The sequence below is a fragment of the Drosophila melanogaster genome, chromosome 3L, assembly GCF_000001215.4.
Source record: "Drosophila melanogaster chromosome 3L".
In the NCBI taxonomy this organism is placed as follows: domain Eukaryota; kingdom Metazoa; phylum Arthropoda; class Insecta; order Diptera; family Drosophilidae; genus Drosophila; species Drosophila melanogaster.
This window is the reverse complement of record NT_037436.4, coordinates 16,090,450-16,112,898: the sequence shown is the minus strand read 5'-3', so window position 1 is coordinate 16,112,898 and position 22,449 is coordinate 16,090,450. Positions and strand designations below refer to the sequence as shown.

Below are 22,449 nucleotides of genomic sequence, written 5' to 3'. Positions count from 1 at the left end.
GAAGAATACGCTCAAAAATTAGAAACTACTAAAACTATTATTAGAGTACTGTTTAAAGCTGAATGTTAGGTAATTACAGAATTGAAGAAAATGCTCAAAAATGTTATTATTTTTTTATATTTAAACGCTATTTGCTCATATACTTAAATCATATATATATTCAAACGAAGGAGTAGTACTTTGTAACGGTCAAACAATCGATAGTTCCACTTTGATACCGAACTACATGCCCCACCACCAACGTGATGGTATTTTTGTTAGTTTTCGGTATCTTTGAAATGCTAAACTTCAGCACAACGGGCAAAATAATTCTGTAGAGCGAGTTAAATACATATCGTACAAATAGCGGTCTTAATAAAATAGACCATACCAATTTTAATATTAAACAAATTCCGTTAAATAAGCAACATATATAGTGTAATGGTATATTTTCCAAAAACTTCCAAAAATAAAAAGTGGTATTTGTTTCAAGTCGGGCTCAACATAGTATGATTATCCGATTACGCTGCGGTCACACTAGTACCGGCCCATAGAGACGGAAGAAAAATTTTATTTAACCGATTTCAGGTAATTGCCATTTGCATTAACTGTTTTTTAACCATGCACAACTAGGGCTAAAATGCCGTTGGAAAAGAGATCGCCACGTGTGCTCACTCGCATGTGGGCCAGACACGCGAAAAGTGCGTCCAAAGCTGCGGGGTAAAAATCGATAGAGAAAAGCAGATGAAAAACGGATGGGAAAGTGGTGGGGGGAGCTCCTTTCTCAACATGACGTGACTAAGACCACTTTGCTTTTACAGCTATAAACAGGCTATTACTCGGAAAGCACATATAAATTCCCGAATAAATCCGCATTCGAAGTCCCATAAATATTGACAGTCAGTCGGATAGGACAGCTAATGTAAGTAGAGCACTTGGTGGGGATGGGGGCAGGTCCAAAATGCAAATGCAAATGCCAATGGTAAACTAGTAAACCGCAGACAGATTGTCAAACAAATTCGATTTTCGTAATTGCAGCGCACCGCGACAATGGCCAACAACAACTACGCCGGGTTTAACTACGGCGGCACCCAGTACAATACGGGCCAAGTCTCGTACCCGGCGGTAACCAATGCCACCTACGCGAATGCGGCCGCCTATCAGAATGCCGCTGTGGCCGCCGGACAGGGTGGTTATGGCGGAGCAGCAGGAGCGGGCGCTGGCGCCACCTCTGGCCCTGGGGCGGGGGGTTATGGTGGCTACGGCGACTATCGAAGTGCCATGCAATACGACGCCACCAAGACATTCTATCAGCAGTCGCCGGCCAGCTACAACGCCTCCGGTTCGACAGCCTCGGTCAGCAAGACGCACTACTCGGCTCCGCCAGTCAAGAATCAGGTCAAGGGCAAGATGGACAAGTCGAACGGTGGTCCCAAGCCCCCTAGTTCGGCTCCTCCGGCGGGCAACAATTACAGTGGCTATGATACAGCACTCTACAATGCGGCAAGCATGTATGTGGCCCAACAGCATCAGGGCAATCCAAACCAAAAACCAAATGGCGGCGCCAATAACTGGTATCAGCGTAAGATGGGAGCCACCATACCAGGAGCAACGGCCATAAGGGGTATGCGTCCGAAGGCACCTCCACGTCCCCAGCAGCTGCACTACTGCGAAGTGTGCAAAATCTCGTGCGCCGGGCCGCAGACTTATCGCGAGCATCTGGAGGGTCAGAAGCATAAGAAACGCGAGGCTTCGCTGAAGATGTCCGCTAGTGCCAACAGTGCTACACAAAATCGTGGTAACAACTACCACTGCGAGCTGTGCGATGTAACATGCACTGGTACGGACGCATATGCCGCCCATGTACGCGGAGCCAAGCATCAGAAGGTGGTCAAGTTGCACCAGAAACTGGGCAAACCCATTCCCTCGGAGGAGCCCAAAAAGATGGGCAAGATCAACTTTGTGCCCGCTGCTGCTGGCGGAGCTGGTGTTGCCAAGACCGAAGGTGGCGCGAACGAGAGCGATGCAGCTGGAGATCTCGATGATAATCTGGACGATTCGCTGGGCGAAAACACGGACAACATTAAGCCAGTAGGCGGCGAGTATATTGAAGAGGTCAAGGACGAAGAGGGCAAGATTTTGAGCTTTAATTGCAAGCTGTGCGATTGTAAGTTCAACGACCCGAATGCCAAAGAGATGCATATGAAGGGCCGTCGCCATCGCTTGCAGTACAAGCGAAAGGTGCAGCCAGATCTAGTTGTCGACTTCAAGCCCACTCCTCGCCAGCGCCGCCTGGCTGAGGCCCGTGCCAACCGGGCCATGATGTCCTCGCATCGCGGCGGTGATGATCACGACGGCGGCTACTGGGAGGAGCAGCGCAACCGACAATACAACGAAGAGTATGACTACAACAACTGGATGTCGCGCAGTTTCGGAGGTGAGTTTCTATATACGTTATACTCCTTGGGGTGAAACAGTGCACTCGTTTAAACCAACCCCTGTGGGTTAACTTTATTGGCAAGGAAATTTATAAAAAGTTTATAGAGGGCAACTAAATCAATAAAGCACATTTCATTACATAATTATGTTGCCACAATTTAAAAGCTATAAGACAAATAACATTTGTATATACAAATAGCATGAAATTTGTTAAAAGTTGGTTGTCTGTAACGTAAAGAATTTAATAATCAATATAAACTGCAACATATTTTAAATATTCAAGCGGAATAACATTAAATTGGAACACGGCTAATTATTGCATGCACAAATATATTTATATTTCAAATTACCATTGCAGGTGCCCAGCGCTTTGGGCGCATGGGCAATGGACCGCCGCCGCACTTTGGCATGATGCCCGGCGGAAATGTTCGTCGTCCGGAAAGCACCGATGATCGCCACGCCATTGCCCGTCACGCCGAGATCTATCCGAAGGAGGAGGAGCTGCAGACCATCCAGCGCATCGTCTCGCACACCGAGAGGGCCCTAAAATTGGTCTCCGATGCCCTGGCCGAGCAGCCCAGCGATGCCGGAGCGGCCAATAAGAAGGACAAGGCTGAAAAGCCGTCGGAGAAAGACGGACGCGACAATCAGATCTTCTCGTTCCAAAAAGACGCCGACAATGGTGGCAATGTCGTGCGCATCCTGAAGGGAGTGATGCGAGTGGGCTACCTGGCCAAGGGGCTGCTGCTCCACGGCGACAACGCCGTCGAGCTGGTCGTCCTTTGCGCGGAGAAGCCGACTTCGGGTCTTTTGCAGCGTGTGGCCAATGTGCTGCCCGACAAACTCAAGGAGGTGGCAGGTAAGTGAGGAGATGTGGCAGCTGCCATCGTAGAAATTGCATACCACTATTCTTGAATGACATTTTGGTTGTCCTAATGAGAGGAACAGAATAGAACTTTTTCCAGAGAAATGGCTTGAGTGATAAATGCGGCTGAAAAGCATCACTGAATCATGATCAAAACAAAAAGTACATTAACACGTTCTTAGCTTGGCCAATTTCACACTGACCTGCGCAGGTGAATTTGGCCAAATTGGAAGCGGCTCAAACTAATCAACTAAAACTAATGAACGAAAATAAATCGATTTTCGGAGCGCTAAATATGCAAGATGAACGAACGCAACTCACGATACGTTCGCATTCGCTATTCATTACGTACGTTCACGTTCGACGGGCAATTTGTGTGGAAAAAGTCAGCAAAATAAATCAAATTTAACTATTTAAAATTATTGTACATAGAAACTAGGACAACTAGAGTTGAGCCCTGTTGTTGCGGTGGATATAGATTGCCACGCCCGCCAAACCGCGCCCAACGCCCCAGCCAACATAGCAACTAATTGCGAATAAAAACGTATTTGCCGTTTTCAGCTTCTCTCTCTGCAGGATAAGTTTCGAGCCTCGAGCCTTGAGCCTTAGCCTAGAAGCTCTGTGAGCCTAGAGTCTTGAGTGTGTCGTTCAGTTAGCCATCTGTAGCGGTAGCTCAGCCCTCCCAGGTTGCTCCTCTTCCCGCACGACTGCCGCTGCACTGCTCCGCTCCACTCCAATCAAATCACCAACAGCGGATCGTCACGGTAACAAGCGCGGACTCGGTGCCACAAGTCCAGCCTCCTGCAGTCTGATGTGGTGTGGTGTCCTTGATGAAACAGTCAAAACCAAACTCTTTAACCAACTGAAATTCGAACCAAAGGAATATATTTATACAAAGTTTGCGCGCCCTCGTTTCGATTCCGGATGAAACTTTGTGTAAATAAAGTCCTTTGATGGCCTGGCCAAGAAGTTGAACAACACAACAACACGCCAAGAAGCAATGCGATTGATCCACACACGAGACGCAATTGCCATATGCAAATGCGAGTGCTTGGGCCAAAATTGCAGCGCCGATGTGCGTGCTGCCTGCCTCATCTTTCACTCGATACCAAGCAAATATATCTATACTCAGTAATCTCGTATACATATATATATGTCCAAGCGGCCGAATTGTGTGTATCAAGCTTGATTGTCCAATATAGAAAATCTATATACATATATTTAAAAATGCAAACAAAAATTGCGACCGAAATTTGCGTTGCGCACCGCGAATGGAGAGTACTGAAGACGAGAGACGTCTGGTCGATCAACGTTTCCCGCAGCCATAAATTTCGTTCAATATTTTAATGCAAACTAACCAACAAAAGAAATCAAGTTATTTCAAGTCGAAATTCAGTAAAATACAGTGAAGTGCGCGCTCTAAGTGGAATTGCAACGGGTGGATGACGCCGAGTCCGAGTCTCGAGCTTGCAATTCCGTTTACGAGTCCCCAAACGGAGATACCGATCCCAGCACGCAAGTCGAACGAATCTCCTGTTTGCTGGGAGCCGAGCGAATACGAGGATCGTGGGAAGAAACAAACATTATTCGTGCTTTTCATACCGTGCATCAAGTCCCCATTTGAACAATATCAATATATATCTATATTCAATTGTTGCTAATCACTATATTACGATGTATACATACGTGTATTTTGCGGGCCCACACTGGAATTTTGTTTCACCCACAATGTTTGTCTCTTTTTCCAAGTCGAATCTAGTATTTCGATGTATTGAGCTTCCTGCGAAAACGTCTTTGTCACATTTTCTCCATTGCTCTCTTGATTTCAGGCGACACTCAGGTCAATTACCGCGTGGAGGTCAACGCCGAGGAAGCCGCCCTAATTGTGCTGGATGAGTCTGTCTCCGTTAAGATTACCCTCACCTCGCCTTTGCTGCGCGATGCCAATCCCGGGGAAGCTGCCACCACTGATGAAGGTGAGGGCGATTCCGAATTCCTGCCTCGTGAGCCCTGCCTACGTGTAAGTTTCGCCAAAAAGCAACTAGAAAAATCACAAACTAATTATGAATGAATATGAATTTATTAGGCTTTGGCTGATTTGCGTCACGCCAAATGGTTCCAGGCTCGAGCGACAGGCCTCCAGTCGTGCGTCATGGTCATACGCATCCTCAGGGATCTGTGCCAGCGCGTCTCTTCCTGGCAATCGCTGCCCCAATGGTCTTTGGAGCTCCTCGTAGAGAAGGTCATCTCGTCGGCTGGCTTTCCCATTTCGCCCGGTGACTGCATGCGTCGCATCATGGAGGCCTTATCGTCAGGCTTTCTAATCAACGGACCGGGCCTGCTGGATCCTTGCGAGAAGGACCCCACAGACGCTCTACTCGAGTTGACCAAACAGGAGCGCGAGGATCTCACTGTGTCCGCACAGCTCTTCCTGCGCTACATTGCCTTTCGACAGATTTACAAAGTGCTTGGCATGGAGCCATTGCCGGCGATGAAGTTTCCAATGCGTCCATGGCGTGTCAACCGCAAGCGACGTAGGTCATCGGGCAAGGCAGGTGGTGCACCCGGCACGGAGACCGAGTCCAATGACATCGATGAGACCGGCTCCGATGAGAAGGTGGCCAAGAAGGAGGGTGTCGGAGGCACTCCTGCCAGCACCTAAGCGGCGAGAATAGGTTATATACACGTAGTCGGCTACTAATATTACAATTTCTCTCAAGATAAAAGCGCGACCAGGCGTCACTTAACTATAACCAACTCTAATCTATACACGAGTATTCAAACCGATTGGGGCACAAGGAGCTAAGCATGTCCAACATGTTGCCCAATCGGCGATTAGTGAATCCCAAATTACCCCAACTTTAACTAACAATATTTAGTGGATCATAAAACTTGTATTTTTCTAGCATTAGTGCAAGGCAAGGCAATGTATTCAGTTTGAATGTGAACATTATGGCCCTCACACTCATATACACAAATACTAGAACGAAGCGGATTTTAATAAAACGTATTGAACAATTATAATTAAATTATTTTTTTAATAAAGATAAGCTTAATTCATTCACGTAACTGGAAATCTTAATTGGAGATAATCTAGCACTGATAATATTCTTCGCTTTATAAATAAGTTCTAATTGAAATTAATTCAAATATATATTTATATATATGATATATAATTTTTAAGGAATTACAAGAAGTCGTTCCACTTAGAGCAAATTTTCTTAGTAACTGTTGGCATATTTTCAGCGGAACGTTTAGAGGATCGTGGCCCTGTGTTCCTGGTTTTCTTAAAGTTCATAGAGATTTCGTCGGAAAGTTCATCGGTTTTCGTAGGTTTTGCTGCAGGCTTTTGAGTAGTTTCAATGGTATTATCCACATAGTTTGCCCATTTATTTGTTTTCTTCTGAGGTGTGGTGTTTTCCTCTTTTTCTTGGCAGTCTTTCTCCTCTTCGAGCTGTTGCTTTGCCGTGAGGAATAAGCCCGTGTTCAGACATTCCTCCTGCATTCCGCGCTCTAAGTTGAGATGCTGCACCTTAACCCGGCATTCCGCTGCCGATCCTCGAAAGAATTCCTTGAGCAAACTTTGCTTTTGGCGGCAAATTTTACACTGCCATGTGCTTGCCTTTTTCACGAAGTCCACCTTGTTTAAATTAGGTATATATATATAAGTAGTTATTGAGTTCTAAGATATATTTCAGTTTGTTTGCACTCACCTGGTACATTTTGCATTGAATGCATTGTACCACGCGAATTTGCTGGGACATTATTCAAATTTGCGAAAAACCAAATAAAGAGACCAGGGATGGAAACCAACAGCACTGCAACAAGTGGAGTGAAAAAAATGTGGTTGCACAAATGTTAAAGCGTGATGACTACAGTTTAACAAGTAGTAAAACATTTACCAAAATTTGTAATTAACTAATTTTGGTACCTATGGTTAATGATTTAGCCGGGTGCTGATTCCGGTTCATAAGTGAACCAAATCGTTCCCCATCCCTGGTCCAAATATAAACAAACTTGCATCGTCTAATCGGCACTGTCGGTTTAATAAAATGCGATTGGTAAGTCATCCTGAGAAGTAAATAACAACTTAATTAGCGGAAGTGACTATCCACTTTGCAGTATTGTCTCAGCGGGGACCTGGCCAAGCCATGTTATATCATTACCTTCAAGGGCCTGCGGATTATGCTGGACTGCGGTCTCACGGAGCAGACAGTCCTGAATTTCCTTCCGCTGCCCTTCGTTCAGTCACTGAAGTGGTCCAATCTGCCCAACTTCGTGCCCAGTCGGGATCATGATCCCCAAATGGATGGCGAGTTGAAGGACTGCTGTGGCCGGGTTTTCGTGGACTCGACGCCCGAGTTTAATCTACCCATGGACAAAATGCTGGATTTCAGCGAAGTGGATGTGATACTTATCTCGAATTATCTTAATATGCTGGCCTTGCCGTATATCACGGAAAACACGGGGTTCAAGGGCAAAGTCTATGCCACGGAGCCAACGCTGCAGATCGGCCGATTTTTCCTGGAGGAGCTGGTGGACTATATCGAAGTGTCGCCCAAGGCGTGCACCGCGCGCTTGTGGAAGGAGAAGCTTCATCTGCTGCCCAGTCCCTTGAGCGAAGCCTTTCGCGCCAAGAAGTGGCGCACTATCTTTAGTCTTAAGGATGTCCAAGGCAGTCTGTCCAAGGTGACCATCATGGGCTACGACGAGAAGCTGGACATCCTCGGAGCTTTTATCGCCACTCCTGTCAGCTCGGGCTACTGCCTGGGCTCGAGCAACTGGGTACTGAGCACGGCGCATGAAAAGATTTGCTATGTCAGTGGTTCCTCCACGTTGACCACACATCCGCGGCCCATCAATCAGTCGGCGCTGAAGCACGCCGATGTACTCATTATGACCGGACTGACGCAGGCGCCGACGGTAAATCCGGACACGAAGCTGGGCGAGCTCTGCATGAATGTGGCCTTGACGATCCGCAACAATGGGTCTGCCTTGATTCCCTGTTATCCTTCGGGCGTTGTCTATGACCTCTTTGAGTGCCTCACCCAGAATTTGGAAAACGCTGGCCTAAACAATGTTCCCATGTTCTTTATTTCCCCTGTGGCAGACAGCTCCTTGGCGTATTCTAATATCCTGGCCGAGTGGCTTAGTTCCGCCAAGCAGAACAAAGTGTATCTTCCAGACGATCCTTTCCCACATGCCTTTTACCTTCGCAACAACAAGCTGAAGCACTATAACCATGTGTTCTCCGAGGGCTTTAGCAAGGACTTCCGGCAGGTTTGTCTAACATAATTGTGAAAACTTCATACTACAAATTCTCTGTCTTCCTTACAGCCCTGCGTGGTCTTTTGTGGCCATCCTAGCTTGCGTTTCGGCGACGCTGTTCACTTTATCGAGATGTGGGGCAATAACCCTAACAACTCCATCATATTCACGGAGCCGGACTTTCCGTATCTGCAAGTACTGGCGCCCTTCCAACCACTGGCCATGAAGGCTTTTTACTGTCCCATCGACACCTCTTTGAATTATCAGCAGGCAAATAAGCTGATCAAGGAGTTGAAACCAAATGTGCTTGTCATCCCAGAGGCATACACAAAACCACATCCCTCGGCCCCAAATTTGTTCATTGAACAGCCGGATAAGAAGATAATAACGTTCAAGTGCGGCGAGATCATACGTCTGCCATTAAAACGGAAGCTGGATCGAATTTACATTACCTCGGAACTGGCCCAAAAGATATCGCCAAAGGAGGTGGCGGCCGGCGTGACCTTCTCCACATTGACAGGAGTTTTGCAAGTTAAGGACAAGGTCCACTGCATCCAGCCATGTGCGGATAGCGTTAAAGACGAGACCATCTCGAGCAACAGCGCTCCGACAAAGGAGGATGTGCTGAAGAACGTCAAATACGAGTATGGCAGCATTGATGTAGATGCAGTGATGAAGAAGCTGGCACAGGATGGCTTCTCCAACATCAAGCTAGACCGCACTGGCGGCGCTCTGACTCTGAACCTTGTCAATGAGGACACAGTCATTAAGTTCGAGGACAACGAGACGCATATTATCTGCGGCGGAAAGCCAACAACCCGGCTCAAGCTGCGAGACACCATCATGAAATGCTTACAGAGTTTTTAAAAACATAAATGTATTCCTTACACCTAAATAACAACACATCATTACGCTTAGTTCTTTGCCTCCATAACGTCAGAGCAACGTTGACACGTTTTCTGCTCATCCTCCAGACCATAGCGACGACAACGTGGGCACAGTGATATCTGAAGTTTACTTAAAGCAATATCCAAGTCGCTATTATGGGACTGTAAGAGCGTAACTGACCCCACTTGCAATATCTCGCATAATTCAGAATTGCTCACAGACTCTCCAAGAGGGCTGTGAAGTTCTCGCAGCAAATCCAGCTGGCTTCTTTCCTTTCCTTTGATGGTCACGGCCAAGTGCCAGGTGTTAACATCTCCAGCCTGTTGGTTAATAAGTCGTTTAACATCGAACGCTGCATTAATCACTTCAGTGGCTTTGGTGTCCTGCCATTCAGGATTAGTCTGAACAATTTGCTCGTGGAATGCACCACCTGTGGTGTCATAGTAGCTCCAGCTTTCCTCCACCAGGAAGGGAACAATGGGCCATAAGCTCTTGCAGAGTTGTTGATAGCAGTGGGTAAGAGTTTGACGAATGGCCAGTAGCTCGTGATCATCACCACAATAAAGACGATCCTTGATGAGATGCACATAGACGGCGGACACCTGATTTGCAATGAAGTTTTGGACACAGGCGACAACACGATTGTACTCATAAGCTTGGTATAGCTTCTCCACCTTAAAAGCGATTGACATGATTAGTTGAAAAACTAAGATTAACAAAATTTCCTACCTCAGATTCAAATTCAACCAGCTGGCTTAACAAATAACGATTAAGATAGCTCTTATCCGAAGTTCGTATAAGCTTCTCCCCCGATTGTTTCTCTCCAATTACGCCTTTTAAATATCGCATAGTTCCGCGGATCTTGCATAGATTTTCTGCCGCTTGCTGCAGTAGCTTATCGCTCACTGTAATGGACATGTGCTGCGTTCCATGGGAGGCAACCCACCAACGCAGTGCATCCGTACCATATTTCTTGGTTATCTGCTTTGGGGAAATTACATTTCCCAAAGATTTCGACATCTTGTATCCTTTCTCATCCACGGTAAATCCGTGAACGAAGAGGGCCCTATTGGATATTAATATTGAATAGGTTTTTCATTAAAAAGTATTACACTAGAATAGAGTCTTTGGTATTACGTATCTACTCACTTGTACGGTGCACATTCCCGAGCAGCAATGCTCATAAGCAGTGATGATTGAAACCAACCGGTGAATTGGTCATAACCCTCAAGATACAGATCGGCTATCTTATCCTTGCCCAGCACAGCGGACCATGTGCTACCAGAGTCGAACCAAATGTCCAGTATGTCAGTGCCCTTGACAAGATCTTTGGCTTCATGGTGAAGTTCACGAAGTAAATGCTCGGGTACCAGTTCCTCCACGGATTTTACCCACCAGAAGTCGATTGATCCCTCCTTGCGGAGCAGATTGCAAAGATGTTCAATAAGAGCGGAATTAAGTACCACTTTTCCGGACTCCCGACTGTAGAGAACAGGAATGGGTACGCCCCACGCTCGCTGCCTGGAGATGCACCAATATGGTCTCTTCTGGAGTTGTGTGAGCAATGCCTTCTTGCTGGCCTCAGCATTGGCTCTAGGATAGATCTCCACTTGTTCCAAGGCATCTGCAGCAGGCGTCTTTAGCTTTTCGGTATTAATGAACCACTGCTCACTGGCACGAATTATCACAGGCTTTTTTGTGCGCCAATCAATAGGATAGGAATGTTCCAGCTTTGAGGAGTGGACTACATCCTCTGCTATGCGGTCGAGGACTAGGGAATTTCCCTGATCCAACACTGATTTTCCGCGTAGAAAATCAGGAGCTTCCTTGGTGTAAGTGCCCTCCTCATTCACAAAACACTTTACAGGAATTTTCTGGGTCAGACTAACAAGGAAATCTTCTGGTCCATGGGCAGGAGCTGTGTGCACCAGGCCCGTACCTTTGCTATCCTGCACATGACTGGCGTCGAAAAAGGGCAGATTCGATTGTTCTTTATCAATTGGATGATTATAGCTCAGCTTGCTCAATAATTCTCCACTCAAGTGCTGCACTATCTCACACTTTAGCTGAGTATTGGCCTCAAAGTCCGCCATAAGAGCTGAAGCCATGAGGTATAGCTCATCCTGGTTGCGATCCGACAACCTGACTATAACGTATTCCAACGAGGCATTGTAACAGATGGCTTGGTTACTCGGCAAGGTCCACGGAGTTGTGGTCCAGACTAGGGCATAAATTTGCTTATCCTTTACATCAAAGCTACTTGGATTAAGAGCAAATCTCACATACACCGAAGGACTTATGTGATTAGCATCATATTCCAGTTCCGCCTCGGCCAGGGCTGTCCTAAAAAATATAAGATAGTGTTAAGTATCAATTTAAGTTGTATTCAACTCACCTGGATGAAGGTGACCAGTAAACTGGCTTCAAGTCGCGATAGACCAGTCCTTTCTCGTACAGATTGTAGAACATTTCCAATTGATTGACTATAAACTCTGGCTGGAAGGTCATGTAGATATTGTCCTTCTGCCAGTTGGCCAAAATGCCCCAGCTGCTGAACTCCTCTTTTTGCGATTTAATGGCCTCCCAAGCAAAGGCACGAGCTTTAGGAAATAATAAAGAATTAGCAAAGAATCTATACTAATGGGATTAACTCACATTTCTGGCGGATTTCTTGAGCACTCTGACCTGGAGCAGTACTTGTGGCCTTCAGTTCTATTGGCAGGCCATGACAATCCCAGCCAGGAATGTAGTTGACTCGCTGGCCATGTGCTACCCGCTGGCGCAGAGTGATATCTTTAAGGATCTTGTTGACGGCATGGCCCATGTGAAGTTGTCCGTTGGCGTAGGGCGGTCCATCGTGAAGGACGAAGGTGGGTTTCCCCTTCTCCGCCAGTCGCTGCTCCTGGTACGCATAGGAAACTGCAATCTTGTTCTGCAATGTGATAAAGTGATACATAAGATTTGGTTACTTCACATATCCAACAACATGCCTCCAGAACTAGACGCTCCTGTTCCTCGCGTTTTGCTGCGGTGAGACGATTGGGAAACTTGGTCTTTGGCAGGTTTATGGTGTCTGTGTATTTCTTTGCATCCTTTTTGGCCGCTTTCATAGAATATAAGCGGTTTCCAACGCGAAAGTAGAAAATCCTAAGCATTTTGCTGCCGAATAAGAAGAGACACAACGTAACAACAGCCGGCAAAGTGGAAATCATATGGTCTTGTGGAACGTAAGCACTGTTCACACAGTGCACAGCCCGCGATGTAGATTGTAAGTTTAAAATGTAATTTGAATTGATATTATTTTATTTTGTAACTACTTTAATATAAATTGAATATAACAATGTAAATTCAAAATAAATACAAATTAAGTTAAATTTAATAAAGGAATATTATTTTTTAAGATATCAAAAATGCACAATTGTAAAATTGGTTATGTTTAATGGTTGGTGGAATTGCTGATCGAATTCCTTAATCTTTCTTTTCCGGTTCTTTTGGCTTGTCATCCTTTGCCTCCTCCTTTTTGTCTTCTCCCTTGGGCGGCTCCTCCTTCTTGCCCTCCTCTGGCTTTGTGTCCTTCTTTTCGTCCTTCTTGGCTTCCGCCTTGGCTGGAGGAGCATCCCCTGACATGGAGGCGGCCAGTTGGGTGGCCTTGGCCAGCACCTCTTCGGCATCTCCGACCATGTAGAAGGCAATCTCCGGGATATCGTCATATTCACCATTCAACAAACGTTTGAAGCCCTCCACACACTTCTCCACAGGCACCAGCTTTCCCGGGTGTCCAGTGAAGATCTCAGCCACTTGGAACGGCTGCGAAAGGAAACGCTGCATCTTGCGAGCCCTGGCCACCGTCAACTTATCCTCCTCAGACAGTTCATCCATTCCCAGAATGGCGATGATGTCCTGCAGCGACTTGTAAGCCTGCAGAGTCTTCTGAACTGCTCGAGCCACATTGTAGTGCTCCTCGCCTACAACATCGGGATCGAGGATGCGGGACGAGGAGTCCAAGGGATCCACAGCCGGATAAATACCCAACTCAGCAATGGGACGCGAGAGCACGGTGGTAGCGTCCAAATGCGAAAAGGTAGCCGCCGGAGCAGGATCACTGAGATCATCGGCGGGCACGTAGACAGCCTGAACAGAAGTGATGGAACCGTTGCGGGTACTAGTGATCCGTTCCTGCATGGTGCCCATGTCGGTTCCTAAGGTAGGCTGATAGCCCACCGCCGAGGGAATGCGCCCGAGCAAAGCCGACACCTCCGATCCCGCCTGGGTGAAACGGAAAATGTTGTCAATGAAGAGCAGCACATCCTGCCCGTCCACGTCGCGGAAATATTCGGCGATGGTCAGTCCGGTGAGCACCACACGGGAGCGAGCGCCCGGGGGCTCGTTCATCTGGCCAAAGACCAGAACCACCTTCGAGGAGTCATCCTCCAGGGAGATGACCTTGGACTCGATCATCTCGTGGTACAGATCGTTGCCCTCGCGGGTACGCTCTCCTGCGCCCACGAACACGGAGTAGCCGCCATGGGACTTGGCTATGTTATTGATCAGCTCCATAATGAGCACCGTCTTGCCCACGCCGGCGCCTCCAAACAGCCCGATCTTACCGCCCTTTACGTAAGGAGCCAGCAAATCAATCACCTTGATGCCAGTGACTAGGATCTCTGGCTTCACGCTCAAGTCGGTCAGCTCCGGGGCTTCGTTATGGATAAAGGAGTAGAAATCCGACTTGACCTCACCGCGATCGTCAATGGGATCGCCCACCACGTTGAGGATGCGTCCCAAAACGGCCTTGCCCACCGCCACACGGATGGGATAGCCGGTATCGAGGACCGGCTGACCACGACGCAGTCCTTCGGTGGAATCCATGGCCACGCAACGGACGATATTGTTGCCCAGATGGTGGAATACCTAAGAAATCGATTAATAGAAGTTAAGTTTAATAATTTTTAAAACTTTTCGAATCTTTAGAAGTTATGTTAAAATCCGTTTTAAAATTTTAATTAAATATTAGATAATATAATATGAATGTCGTCCGTCTTAAAATTGGTTAATCCTTTGACTTACCTCCAGCACTAGGTTAGCAATGGGAGCATCCTGCACCTGGAGCGCGTTGAGCACCTCCGGAACCTCCTCCTCGAAGTAGACATCGATGACGGGACCGATGACAGCATGGATGACACCCTTGCGACCCTTGCTCTCCAGCTTCTTGCCTCCGCCGTCGGACTTCTTTTCCTCACACTCATCCTCGGCTTCATCCTTCTTCTTAACCAGTTCCGCGTCCGTCTTGCAGACTTCCTGCGGCTCGGGCTCGCACTCATCGCCCGACTTTTTCTTATCCTTGTCATCCCAAAGGGACAGGGAGGCATGAAGGTAGCGGGGAAACACCACAGGATTACCAAGATAGTTGCCCCGGTAACCCCCGGTACCCGGGCCCATCTTCAGGCCAATCCTTGCACATGCTAACATGGTTTTTTTCATTTTCAGAGGAAGCTGGTCATGTGAAATAGGTTCATTCTTCTTACCTGTAGCCATTTTAGCCCATGATACCAACATTTTTACTTTAGTTTTTTATTCTTTCGCTGCTTGGACGTCTTTGCTGCAAATAAAACTTGCTTGTAATGATAGATTCCTTTGACAGATGACAGCAATGCCTACTATAAAGGATTCCCTTAATGCACTTTAAATGGGTTGTCACCTATTTATTTTTTAGGGATATTTGCTTTCTAAAACTTCTTAAAAGTTTGCAATATAAATCCTAAAGTTTTCTTAATTAATTAATTAATATAATATGATTTCTTATATTTTAATTTATTTTCAGGCTGCATTAGATTAAGCTTGGATTCATAATCGATCCTCAGATATGTTTTCCTTTAGCTCTATTTTAGGGTTGAGTCAGTTGGTTTCCAAGGATACCGATAGCCACAAAGCTCTGAAGCCAAAACAGTAAGGTTTTCAAGCTGATGGAAAATGGACGTACTATCGCATTACAGCTCACCCATAGTTGAATTTCCGGCCACGCAGCCTTTGGAGAAGCAGCATGCCCTGGTGGACAACTGTACGGGCACCGATCCACCTCCTCCCAGCCAAGATGCCGCCACAGGAACGCAGGAGAAGCTGCATGTGGCCACACAAACAGAGCAACGAGTAGTTAGTAGTAAGGATGTGGAATACGATGAGAGGGCTTTGGCGAAGTGGTTGCGACAGATCTGCCCCATGGTCGAACGGGAGCTAATGAATCCCACGCCTCTGATGGAGGATCTAACGATGAGCCAGTGCCGCTTGGAGGAGAAACTGCAGGTGTACACGTACCAGAAACTGATAATGGGTGGTGCAGAAAACTCGCAAGGACTGGCTATCTGGCTGTGTGTGCATACGAATAACGCCCCAGTTCTGGTGGCCACCACTGTAGCTCCCCATGATGACTGGTGCGAGCATGTGGATCAGCAGCTAAAACTCTTTGTTCCCCAAAGAATGTCCGTTGGCAACTTGGTGATTTATACAGAGGCCAAAACTCTACCCCTAAAATCCTGTTTGCGAAGTCTGTGCACAAATCCGTTCAACAAGACCATGTTCGCTGGTTCGACCATGGACGGAGAGCTCTTCATCTGGTTATATGAGCAGGCGAGGGGTTCCGATTCCAGCGTCGATATCAAACAGCTATACAGTGTATCCTCCACCCAGGGAGCTGCAGTGGCTCTGGACTGGCCGCGGGAACATCTTCTGTTGGCCTGCTTTGCCAATGGCAGCGTTCGCCAGTGGGATTTAAGCAGGCAGATGGCTCTGGATTGGGAGTGAGTCTCTCTAAACACTAAACGAAACATTTCCCGGCATTAATCTTAAATATTATTTAATTAACTTCTCCAGATACACCCTGCCCGCAACGGTTAGCTCAGAGCCTACGGCAATGGTGACCCTTGGTCTGGATGACTTCGTCGTGGGCACTAACGATGGTGGCGTCTATCGCTGCTGGAACACCGGCCGGCAAACCGCAGCCATCAAGCAGATCAAATTGTTGGCCCTACGGCGACATCGATTCATGGTTTCCACCCTCCTCCGTACCGAAATGGAGGGCAACCTGTTCGTCCTGAGCTGCGATCTCAGTGGACAGGCCTTTTATCACGATATGCGGCTTGTGGATGAGGTGATAACATGACAAACAAACGAGCTGAACACTATTTATTTTCTCTTAAATAATGAACAGGACATGGCTCAGTTGATAGTACAAATTCCACTTCCCTTTAAAAACGTAATCGCCTGTAGTCGGGATGGCAACATCATCTTTTGCCCAGCCAATGATGGGTCACTGGAATACTATAGGGTGAGCGATGGAGCCCATGCCCATGTCAAGGGAGGACTTCGCGGCAAGGGAAGCCTTATCCGTAGTAGCGACAATGGGTGAGCTAATAACGAAGGAAATCAATAAAACAACAAATTTGAATAATAATTATCTTACAGACGCTGGTTAATTGCAGGCCTCTATGGCGACGAGTTCCAGATATTCTACGTAGAACACTAAATAGTCGTATTGAATTTTGTTCTCAGTTTTGAAATAATCGCTTGTATTTGCATGACTGCTTATGTTAATATGTACGGTTTTATCTTCTCTTAGGTTTGGTATATACACAATTTTATTTTAAAATTTCTCAGATCTCTAACAAATACCACATGTAAATATAGACTATGTATTGTATAAACAAGACATTTTATCTGTGTAGAATTTTGAACAAAATGCAAAAACGTAAAGCCATTTCGAAAATTTGGCGTAAAATAAGACTGCATTCTCTGTGGGAATCTCGTTAAAACCGCGTTTTCACATACGATTCACAAAATAAAATGTTCCTTTTACAACTATAGATCATTTCATAGTGTTATCAAGCTGTATGTGAACATATAAAAAGAAATATGCTGTGTGTAGAAAAGTGCTAGAATGACATAATTACAAAATGGCAATAAATGAATACACTAAACTTTTATAACCATTTGCCTACAGTAAAATAAATTATACAATTAACATTAACGAGATATATGCGATATATAAATATATAATAGAACTGCACACAATTTTGCTAAATCTCTCACGTCCGAACGTCCGATCCTATCTGTCCTAATCACGCGATTCCACTCTAATCCATTTCAGTCCACTTTGCATCCACTCGTTCAACTTTTCACTTAAGCTTAGATTGCAATCTGCATTTTGCACATAGTTCACATAATAATAACTAGAAGCAGCGCTCGCCCAACTTCTGATTGGCTGATAAATTCAGTTGAAGAGCACCGTATTGGGATCTTCGTTATCCATCTGCTTCACATGGCGCAGCACATCTTTCTTTGTAATTACGCCCAGTAGGCGACTGCAATGGAATTTGGATTAGATAACTTGAAACTGGTTAAACTGCTTCTGGCCACAAACTCACCCGTTGTGTGTTACCAATGTTTGGCGCAGTCCCAGCTTTCGGAACATGTCCACTACCGTCTCCATTGGCGTTTGATCTGTAACTGTGATCGGTGCCATATCCAGGATCTTTTTCAGCTTCAGCGGCTGGGGTCCCAGATTTTGAATAGGCTGGGATGATGTGAATAATACTATGGAGCTGCTGCTAATGCCCTCGATTAGACGCTTGGCATTGCCTATAAAATTTGTAATATTTAATTATGCAACATGATCTCGAAACAAGTTGTGACTGACCTATGGCCAAGTTAAGATCCCTGCGCAATACAAAGCCCACTAAATATTGATTCTCCCGCGACACCACCACCGGATAGCCATTGTGTTCCGTTTCTTTAAGAAGGTTCTCAACATCGTCCACCGTCATGGAGTCTTGGGTAATGACATTCAAAGTTTCATTCCGCCTAAAATGAAGTTTTTGTTAGATGATCTTGAGGAAAAAAAGGTTTTCTTTATACATACTTTGGTTGCATCACATCTGCGGCCAGTGTTGTATGCGCAAACTCTTCTTTGCTGTCTAGGAACGGATAACCATTCAGCGCAATGTGCGCATCGTAGATACCTTGCCTGCCCAGAGCATCACCCACCCACTTGGAGGCCATGGCGGCAGCCATCAGGGGCACAATATACCGCACTCCGCCTGTTAGCTCGAACATTATCACTACCAGGGAGACGGTCATTCGAGTGACACCTCCCAGCACAGCTGCTGCTCCCACAACCGCATACAGTCCGGGTGTGATAAGATTGCTGTCCGCACACTCACCGGTAAAGAACCAAATATTGGGATAGCTGTAGGCAAACTGCTCCACACCGATTCCAACAATGCGACCCATGATGGCGCCAAGGAGCAGGGACGGAATAAACAGACCAGCGGGCACTTTCATGCCAAACGTGAAGATGGTCAGGGCCAGTTTAAGTATAAAGGTGAGCATAAGCAGCCAAATGGAGCTGTACACACCAGGACCTGGCTCCGTAACTTCAATGAAACTGTTGCCCGACGTGATGTTCATGCGCTTGTAATCACTATAAGGAAATATGTAGTTATTATAAAAAAAAAATAAAAAATAATTATTATTGAAAAAACGTACCATAACGGATTGGTGACATCTCCGGGTGAGCACTTGCTAACCAATAGGAATATTAGCTCGTTCATGTTCATTCGGGTAAATGGATTGGGGTAGCAAATGATGGCAGTGACCAGGGTAACGAAGAGCACTTCCATTACTGGATACTGTCCGAGCTTGCTGAACTTCCTGTAGCGGCACCACCACAAATTGGCCTTGATGAAGAATGTGCCAATAACACCCTACAATAAATATTATGTTAATAAATTGTAGAGCTTCAAAATTAGTTCAGATTTACCCCCATAATTCCGAGGAAAACAAAAGGAATAAGTTCGAAAAAGATCCAGGGCTTGTTATACTCCACGAAAAAGAGCACGGAATGCTCGTTGCCAAACGGCGTCAGTGATCGTAAAACGAATGCGGCAATCAATGCACAAAAGAATGAACGCCACAATGTCTTCAATGGAAAATAGTATGACACTTCCTCCAGCGAAAAGAGAACTCCACCGATTGGTGCTCCGAAGGCCACCGAGACGCCTGCCGCTGCTGCTGCCGAAAGAATCTCACGCTTCTTGGCCTCATTTCGACCATATTTTGGGAAAACATGTGAGAATATGTTTCCAATACAACTGGCAATGTGGACCATGGGTCCTTCCTTGCCCAAAGTGAGGCCAGCGGATACAGACAGCATCAGACCCACCGATTTGATCAGCAGCGTCCACTTTCCTAGATAGCCGCGTATAATGAAGCCAGACAAGATGGTCTTTATCTCGGGAATACCAGATCCGCAGGCGTAGGGCGCAAACATTCGCACAAGGGAGGCGCTGAGCGAAGCAAAAAGCAAAGCCCACAGCACATACCAGATGTAAGCGACGATATATGGTCCGGTGCCATTTCGATCCAAACCAAAGATCTCTGGCCAGGTTTTCCACTGAAAATAAATGCGGTTTTAGTGCCTTATCAGGAAGAAAATGTAGTTTCACTCACCGTCGAGCAGTTGCCTTCTTCAAATACTGACTGTTTGGCCGGATAGCAGCATTGTTCCCTGTTAAACCAAAAGGCGGGTGGACAAATGCCATGCTTTAGATCCGACATCCAACTAGCTCCAATGTCCACCATGCCCGCCACACAGCCTGCGGCAATTCCGACGAGTAAAACACATAGCCAGCCAGATCCGGCATCAATGGAACCCTTTAAGTAAAATGATTGATAAGTATGGTGTGTTTTGAATCATAAACGATCTTATACCTTTATCAGATCCCACAAGGAGTCCTGTCGCTTCTTGACTATGTAGCGATGTCGCATCCGATCACGGGCAATGTCCCGCTGCCAATCAATGGTGTGAAAATCTTCGTACTGCCCAATGCCAGGAATATCATCTTGCACGTCCGAGGAACCATAGAAGGATAGTGCTCCTATAGCAATAATAAATAATACAATAAACATTACGGATTTGACACAGTAAGCTCCGAATCATGTTGTCGTAGTAGCATTACACGTGATTACGCTAATTCTAATGGTTTGGTGTCAAAGTCCAAAGAGAACCAGAGCCTTATAACCGCAAAAATTTATAGTATTTTTCTCGTGTTTCATTCAGGTATCGAGACGAAGAACGTTTACGTTTTCTTAAACAGATTCCTCGAATAAAGTTCTTACAGATATTACTCGTTCTAGCGTATTGTAAACATTGATTGCTATTATCATCAGATATACGATAGTATTTACCCAACAACTATAATTGATTCTTTTTCGTTTAAATAAATAATTCCCAATAGAAATGCCAGCTGGTTGTTTAGACAACTCAGTGATTATATTGCTAAATTAGCATCACGTGTGTAAATGGTGATTGTATTAATATACGTATGTACATATATCATGAAGTTAACTGGTGTCTCCACAATACATGTCTGTATGCTAATGATTGTACATATTAATTGAATTGCCAGCGAATGAGTACAGCTGTGAGCCGAATATTCGGAACCGGCAATGCGGCGAGGTGACGTCGCCTTACTCAAATGTTCGTGATCTTGATTAACACCACAGACAGCAACATTGGATGTTTTACGCAATGGATCTCTCCGAACTCACCGTCCATAGGATCGCCGAAGGCACTGTGAGTTGGCACATGCTGGTGCATTGTCCGCTGATTGTGGTGATTGCCGCCGCCGTTGCCGCCAGAGTGTCCGAAATCTCGTTCGGTGTCCGATTCGGTGGCCGTTTCCCGGTGATAGCCACTGCTGCTTCCTCCTCCTCCGCCGCCGCCGATCACATCGCCTGGACTGGAGCGGGGTGTGATGTCAATCATATCCTCGTCGTCGGTGCCCGCCGCCGTCAGCGAGGTGGTCAGTTTGGTGTGCTGCGCCAGCGGATGGTCACGAAAAGTTCCGTCTAGGTCGCCGTCGCCGCCGGCTCCGTTTGTGTGGCCGTTCGACTGAAAAAACGAAATAAGCAAAAAAGCTATAAGATAAGGTTTGTGAATTTGGAGAGCTAGCTAGCCTCTACCGCTTTGTTTATGCATACGCATTGATAAGATTAAGATCTCAGACACAGCGACACCGTTCAAATAATACATACATCTGTACGTTGAATTACAATTGAAAGCATTTCCGCCCCCTTGTGCCAGATTTTTTTGTGTTATCAGGGGATTCGCCCTTATCCGGGAAGCTTCAGCAGCCTATTCAAATTAAATGCCAACCGAAAGTTGGCAAGCATTTGCTTAGAATTTGGATAAAGGAGACTTCTGTGCTGGGCTTAGTGTCATTTTTTGGAAACCGAATATGGCAAATCCAGTGAAGTAAGGATTTCAAATAGTTATAGATAGATAATATCACTTTTTAGAGGAAAGTAAAGAAGTAAAGAAGAACTGTGACAAGATATTTATCCAAAACAGACAATGCATAACTGCAATATTAAGTATTTTTCCATCATATTTATCTAAAATTAAGCCACACTTCAAGTTTTTAAACAGACATTTGTTCTGTTGTTCTGTGAAAGGGGGGAAATCCCAGTGGGTTTTATGGTGGGCTACCTTTTTCATGACCGTTTGGTAGGCGGTTATGTAGCTGTTGCCCTCCGCGGCGGCCTCCCTGCTGCCCTTCAGCGGAAACTTCTCCATCCTGCGATCAGGCGATCCTACGTGGACAATTTCTTTGGATAGCTATCCAATATTTTGGATTCCCTTTTTGCGTTGCAGTCCAGCAAAGCGGCGCAGCAGCAGCGCAGTTGCAGCGCAGCGAGCGCACGTCACTAAGTACAAACACACACACGCACAAACAACTGTTCGTGGGGCGAATCGGCAATGCAATCACTTTCTTTCCATTTCACTCGAATCGCGGATGTGAACTCGATCTCATATGCATTGGGATGACGGTCGAACAAGTATTTGATCGATTATATAGTACACATTACTTTTGTGAAGTGCTTACTTTTGTGTGCGAATAATTTATTTGCGAACCGTCAGTGTGACCAGACCGGGCGAGCTAATGAAATACAGAACG

At 46.0% G+C, this 22,449-nt stretch overlaps 7 protein-coding genes across 14 annotated transcripts; 3 read left to right on the top strand and 4 right to left on the bottom strand.

The window, feature by feature from the left end:
* The first annotated feature begins 272 nt into the window (after positions 1 to 272).
* Zn72D (Zinc-finger protein at 72D) lies at positions 273 to 6,305 on the top strand. 6 transcript variants are annotated; one of them, NM_140582.3, is made up of 7 exons: positions 489 to 567; positions 801 to 901; positions 1,018 to 2,416; positions 2,777 to 3,277; positions 3,845 to 4,047; positions 5,113 to 5,303; positions 5,370 to 6,305. In NM_140582.3, the coding sequence occupies exons 3-5, from the start codon at positions 1,030 to 1,032 to the stop codon at positions 3,862 to 3,864; spliced, it is 1,908 nt and encodes a 635-aa protein (NP_648839.1). In that variant the 5' UTR covers positions 489 to 567; positions 801 to 901; positions 1,018 to 1,029; the 3' UTR covers positions 3,865 to 4,047; positions 5,113 to 5,303; positions 5,370 to 6,305. The 6 variants fall into 6 exon arrangements, with proteins under 6 accessions (NP_001261924.1, NP_648839.1, NP_788510.1 ...); NM_001274995.1 differs by lacking the exon at positions 3,845 to 4,047 and having other exon boundaries at positions 273 to 567; NM_176332.2 differs by lacking the exon at positions 3,845 to 4,047.
* A 165-nt stretch (positions 6,306 to 6,470) lies between these two features.
* Positions 6,471 to 7,047, bottom strand: CG43295 (uncharacterized protein; the record flags this gene model as incomplete). Its single annotated transcript, NM_001259859.1, has 2 exons — positions 6,471 to 6,923; positions 6,997 to 7,047. 2 exons carry the CDS (start codon positions 7,045 to 7,047, stop codon positions 6,471 to 6,473), a joined length of 504 nt encoding a protein of 167 aa, NP_001246788.1.
* Positions 7,048 to 7,271: 224 nt separating this feature from the next.
* IntS9 (Integrator 9) lies at positions 7,272 to 9,467 on the top strand. Its single transcript, NM_140581.4, has 3 exons — positions 7,272 to 7,344; positions 7,406 to 8,563; positions 8,621 to 9,467. The coding sequence occupies exons 1-3, from the start codon at positions 7,336 to 7,338 to the stop codon at positions 9,416 to 9,418; spliced, it is 1,965 nt and encodes a 654-aa protein (NP_648838.3). The 5' UTR covers positions 7,272 to 7,335; the 3' UTR covers positions 9,419 to 9,467.
* On the bottom strand, positions 9,417 to 12,619 carry IleRS-m (Isoleucyl-tRNA synthetase, mitochondrial). The gene is made up of 6 exons (NM_140580.2): positions 12,430 to 12,619; positions 12,095 to 12,371; positions 11,835 to 12,039; positions 10,589 to 11,782; positions 10,169 to 10,505; positions 9,417 to 10,113 (listed from the first exon to the last, which is right to left on the bottom strand). Exons 1-6 carry the CDS (start codon positions 12,592 to 12,594, stop codon positions 9,466 to 9,468), a joined length of 2,826 nt encoding a protein of 941 aa, NP_648837.2. The 5' UTR covers positions 12,595 to 12,619; the 3' UTR covers positions 9,417 to 9,465.
* Positions 12,620 to 12,810: 191 nt separating this feature from the next.
* On the bottom strand, positions 12,811 to 15,065 carry ATPsynbetaL (ATP synthase, beta subunit-like). Its single transcript, NM_140579.2, has 3 exons — positions 14,965 to 15,065; positions 14,507 to 14,901; positions 12,811 to 14,350 (listed from the first exon to the last, which is right to left on the bottom strand). The coding sequence occupies exons 1-3, from the start codon at positions 14,993 to 14,995 to the stop codon at positions 12,908 to 12,910; spliced, it is 1,869 nt and encodes a 622-aa protein (NP_648836.2). The 5' UTR covers positions 14,996 to 15,065; the 3' UTR covers positions 12,811 to 12,907.
* Positions 15,066 to 15,405: 340 nt separating this feature from the next.
* On the top strand, positions 15,406 to 17,131 carry CG13074 (uncharacterized protein). The gene is made up of 4 exons (NM_140578.2): positions 15,406 to 16,233; positions 16,307 to 16,583; positions 16,644 to 16,837; positions 16,898 to 17,131. Exons 1-4 carry the CDS (start codon positions 15,410 to 15,412, stop codon positions 16,956 to 16,958), a joined length of 1,356 nt encoding a protein of 451 aa, NP_648835.1. The 5' UTR covers positions 15,406 to 15,409; the 3' UTR covers positions 16,959 to 17,131.
* On the bottom strand, positions 16,748 to 22,445 carry ClC-c (Chloride channel-c). Of its 3 annotated transcripts, NM_001274993.1 has the most exons (11): positions 21,981 to 22,445; positions 21,041 to 21,383; positions 20,201 to 20,367; positions 19,940 to 20,143; positions 19,251 to 19,883; positions 18,977 to 19,194; positions 18,351 to 18,911; positions 18,129 to 18,292; positions 17,857 to 18,070; positions 16,896 to 17,793; positions 16,748 to 16,842 (listed from the first exon to the last, which is right to left on the bottom strand). In NM_001274993.1, exons 1-10 carry the CDS (start codon positions 22,065 to 22,067, stop codon positions 17,703 to 17,705), a joined length of 2,682 nt encoding a protein of 893 aa, NP_001261922.1. In that variant the 5' UTR covers positions 22,068 to 22,445; the 3' UTR covers positions 16,748 to 16,842; positions 16,896 to 17,702. The 3 variants fall into 3 exon arrangements, with proteins under 3 accessions (NP_001261922.1, NP_730105.3, NP_648834.1); NM_168650.2 differs by lacking the exon at positions 16,748 to 16,842 and having other exon boundaries at positions 17,045 to 17,793; NM_140577.2 differs by lacking the exon at positions 16,748 to 16,842 and having other exon boundaries at positions 17,045 to 17,793; positions 22,378 to 22,443.
* Between the last annotated feature and the right edge of the window lie 4 nt (positions 22,446 to 22,449).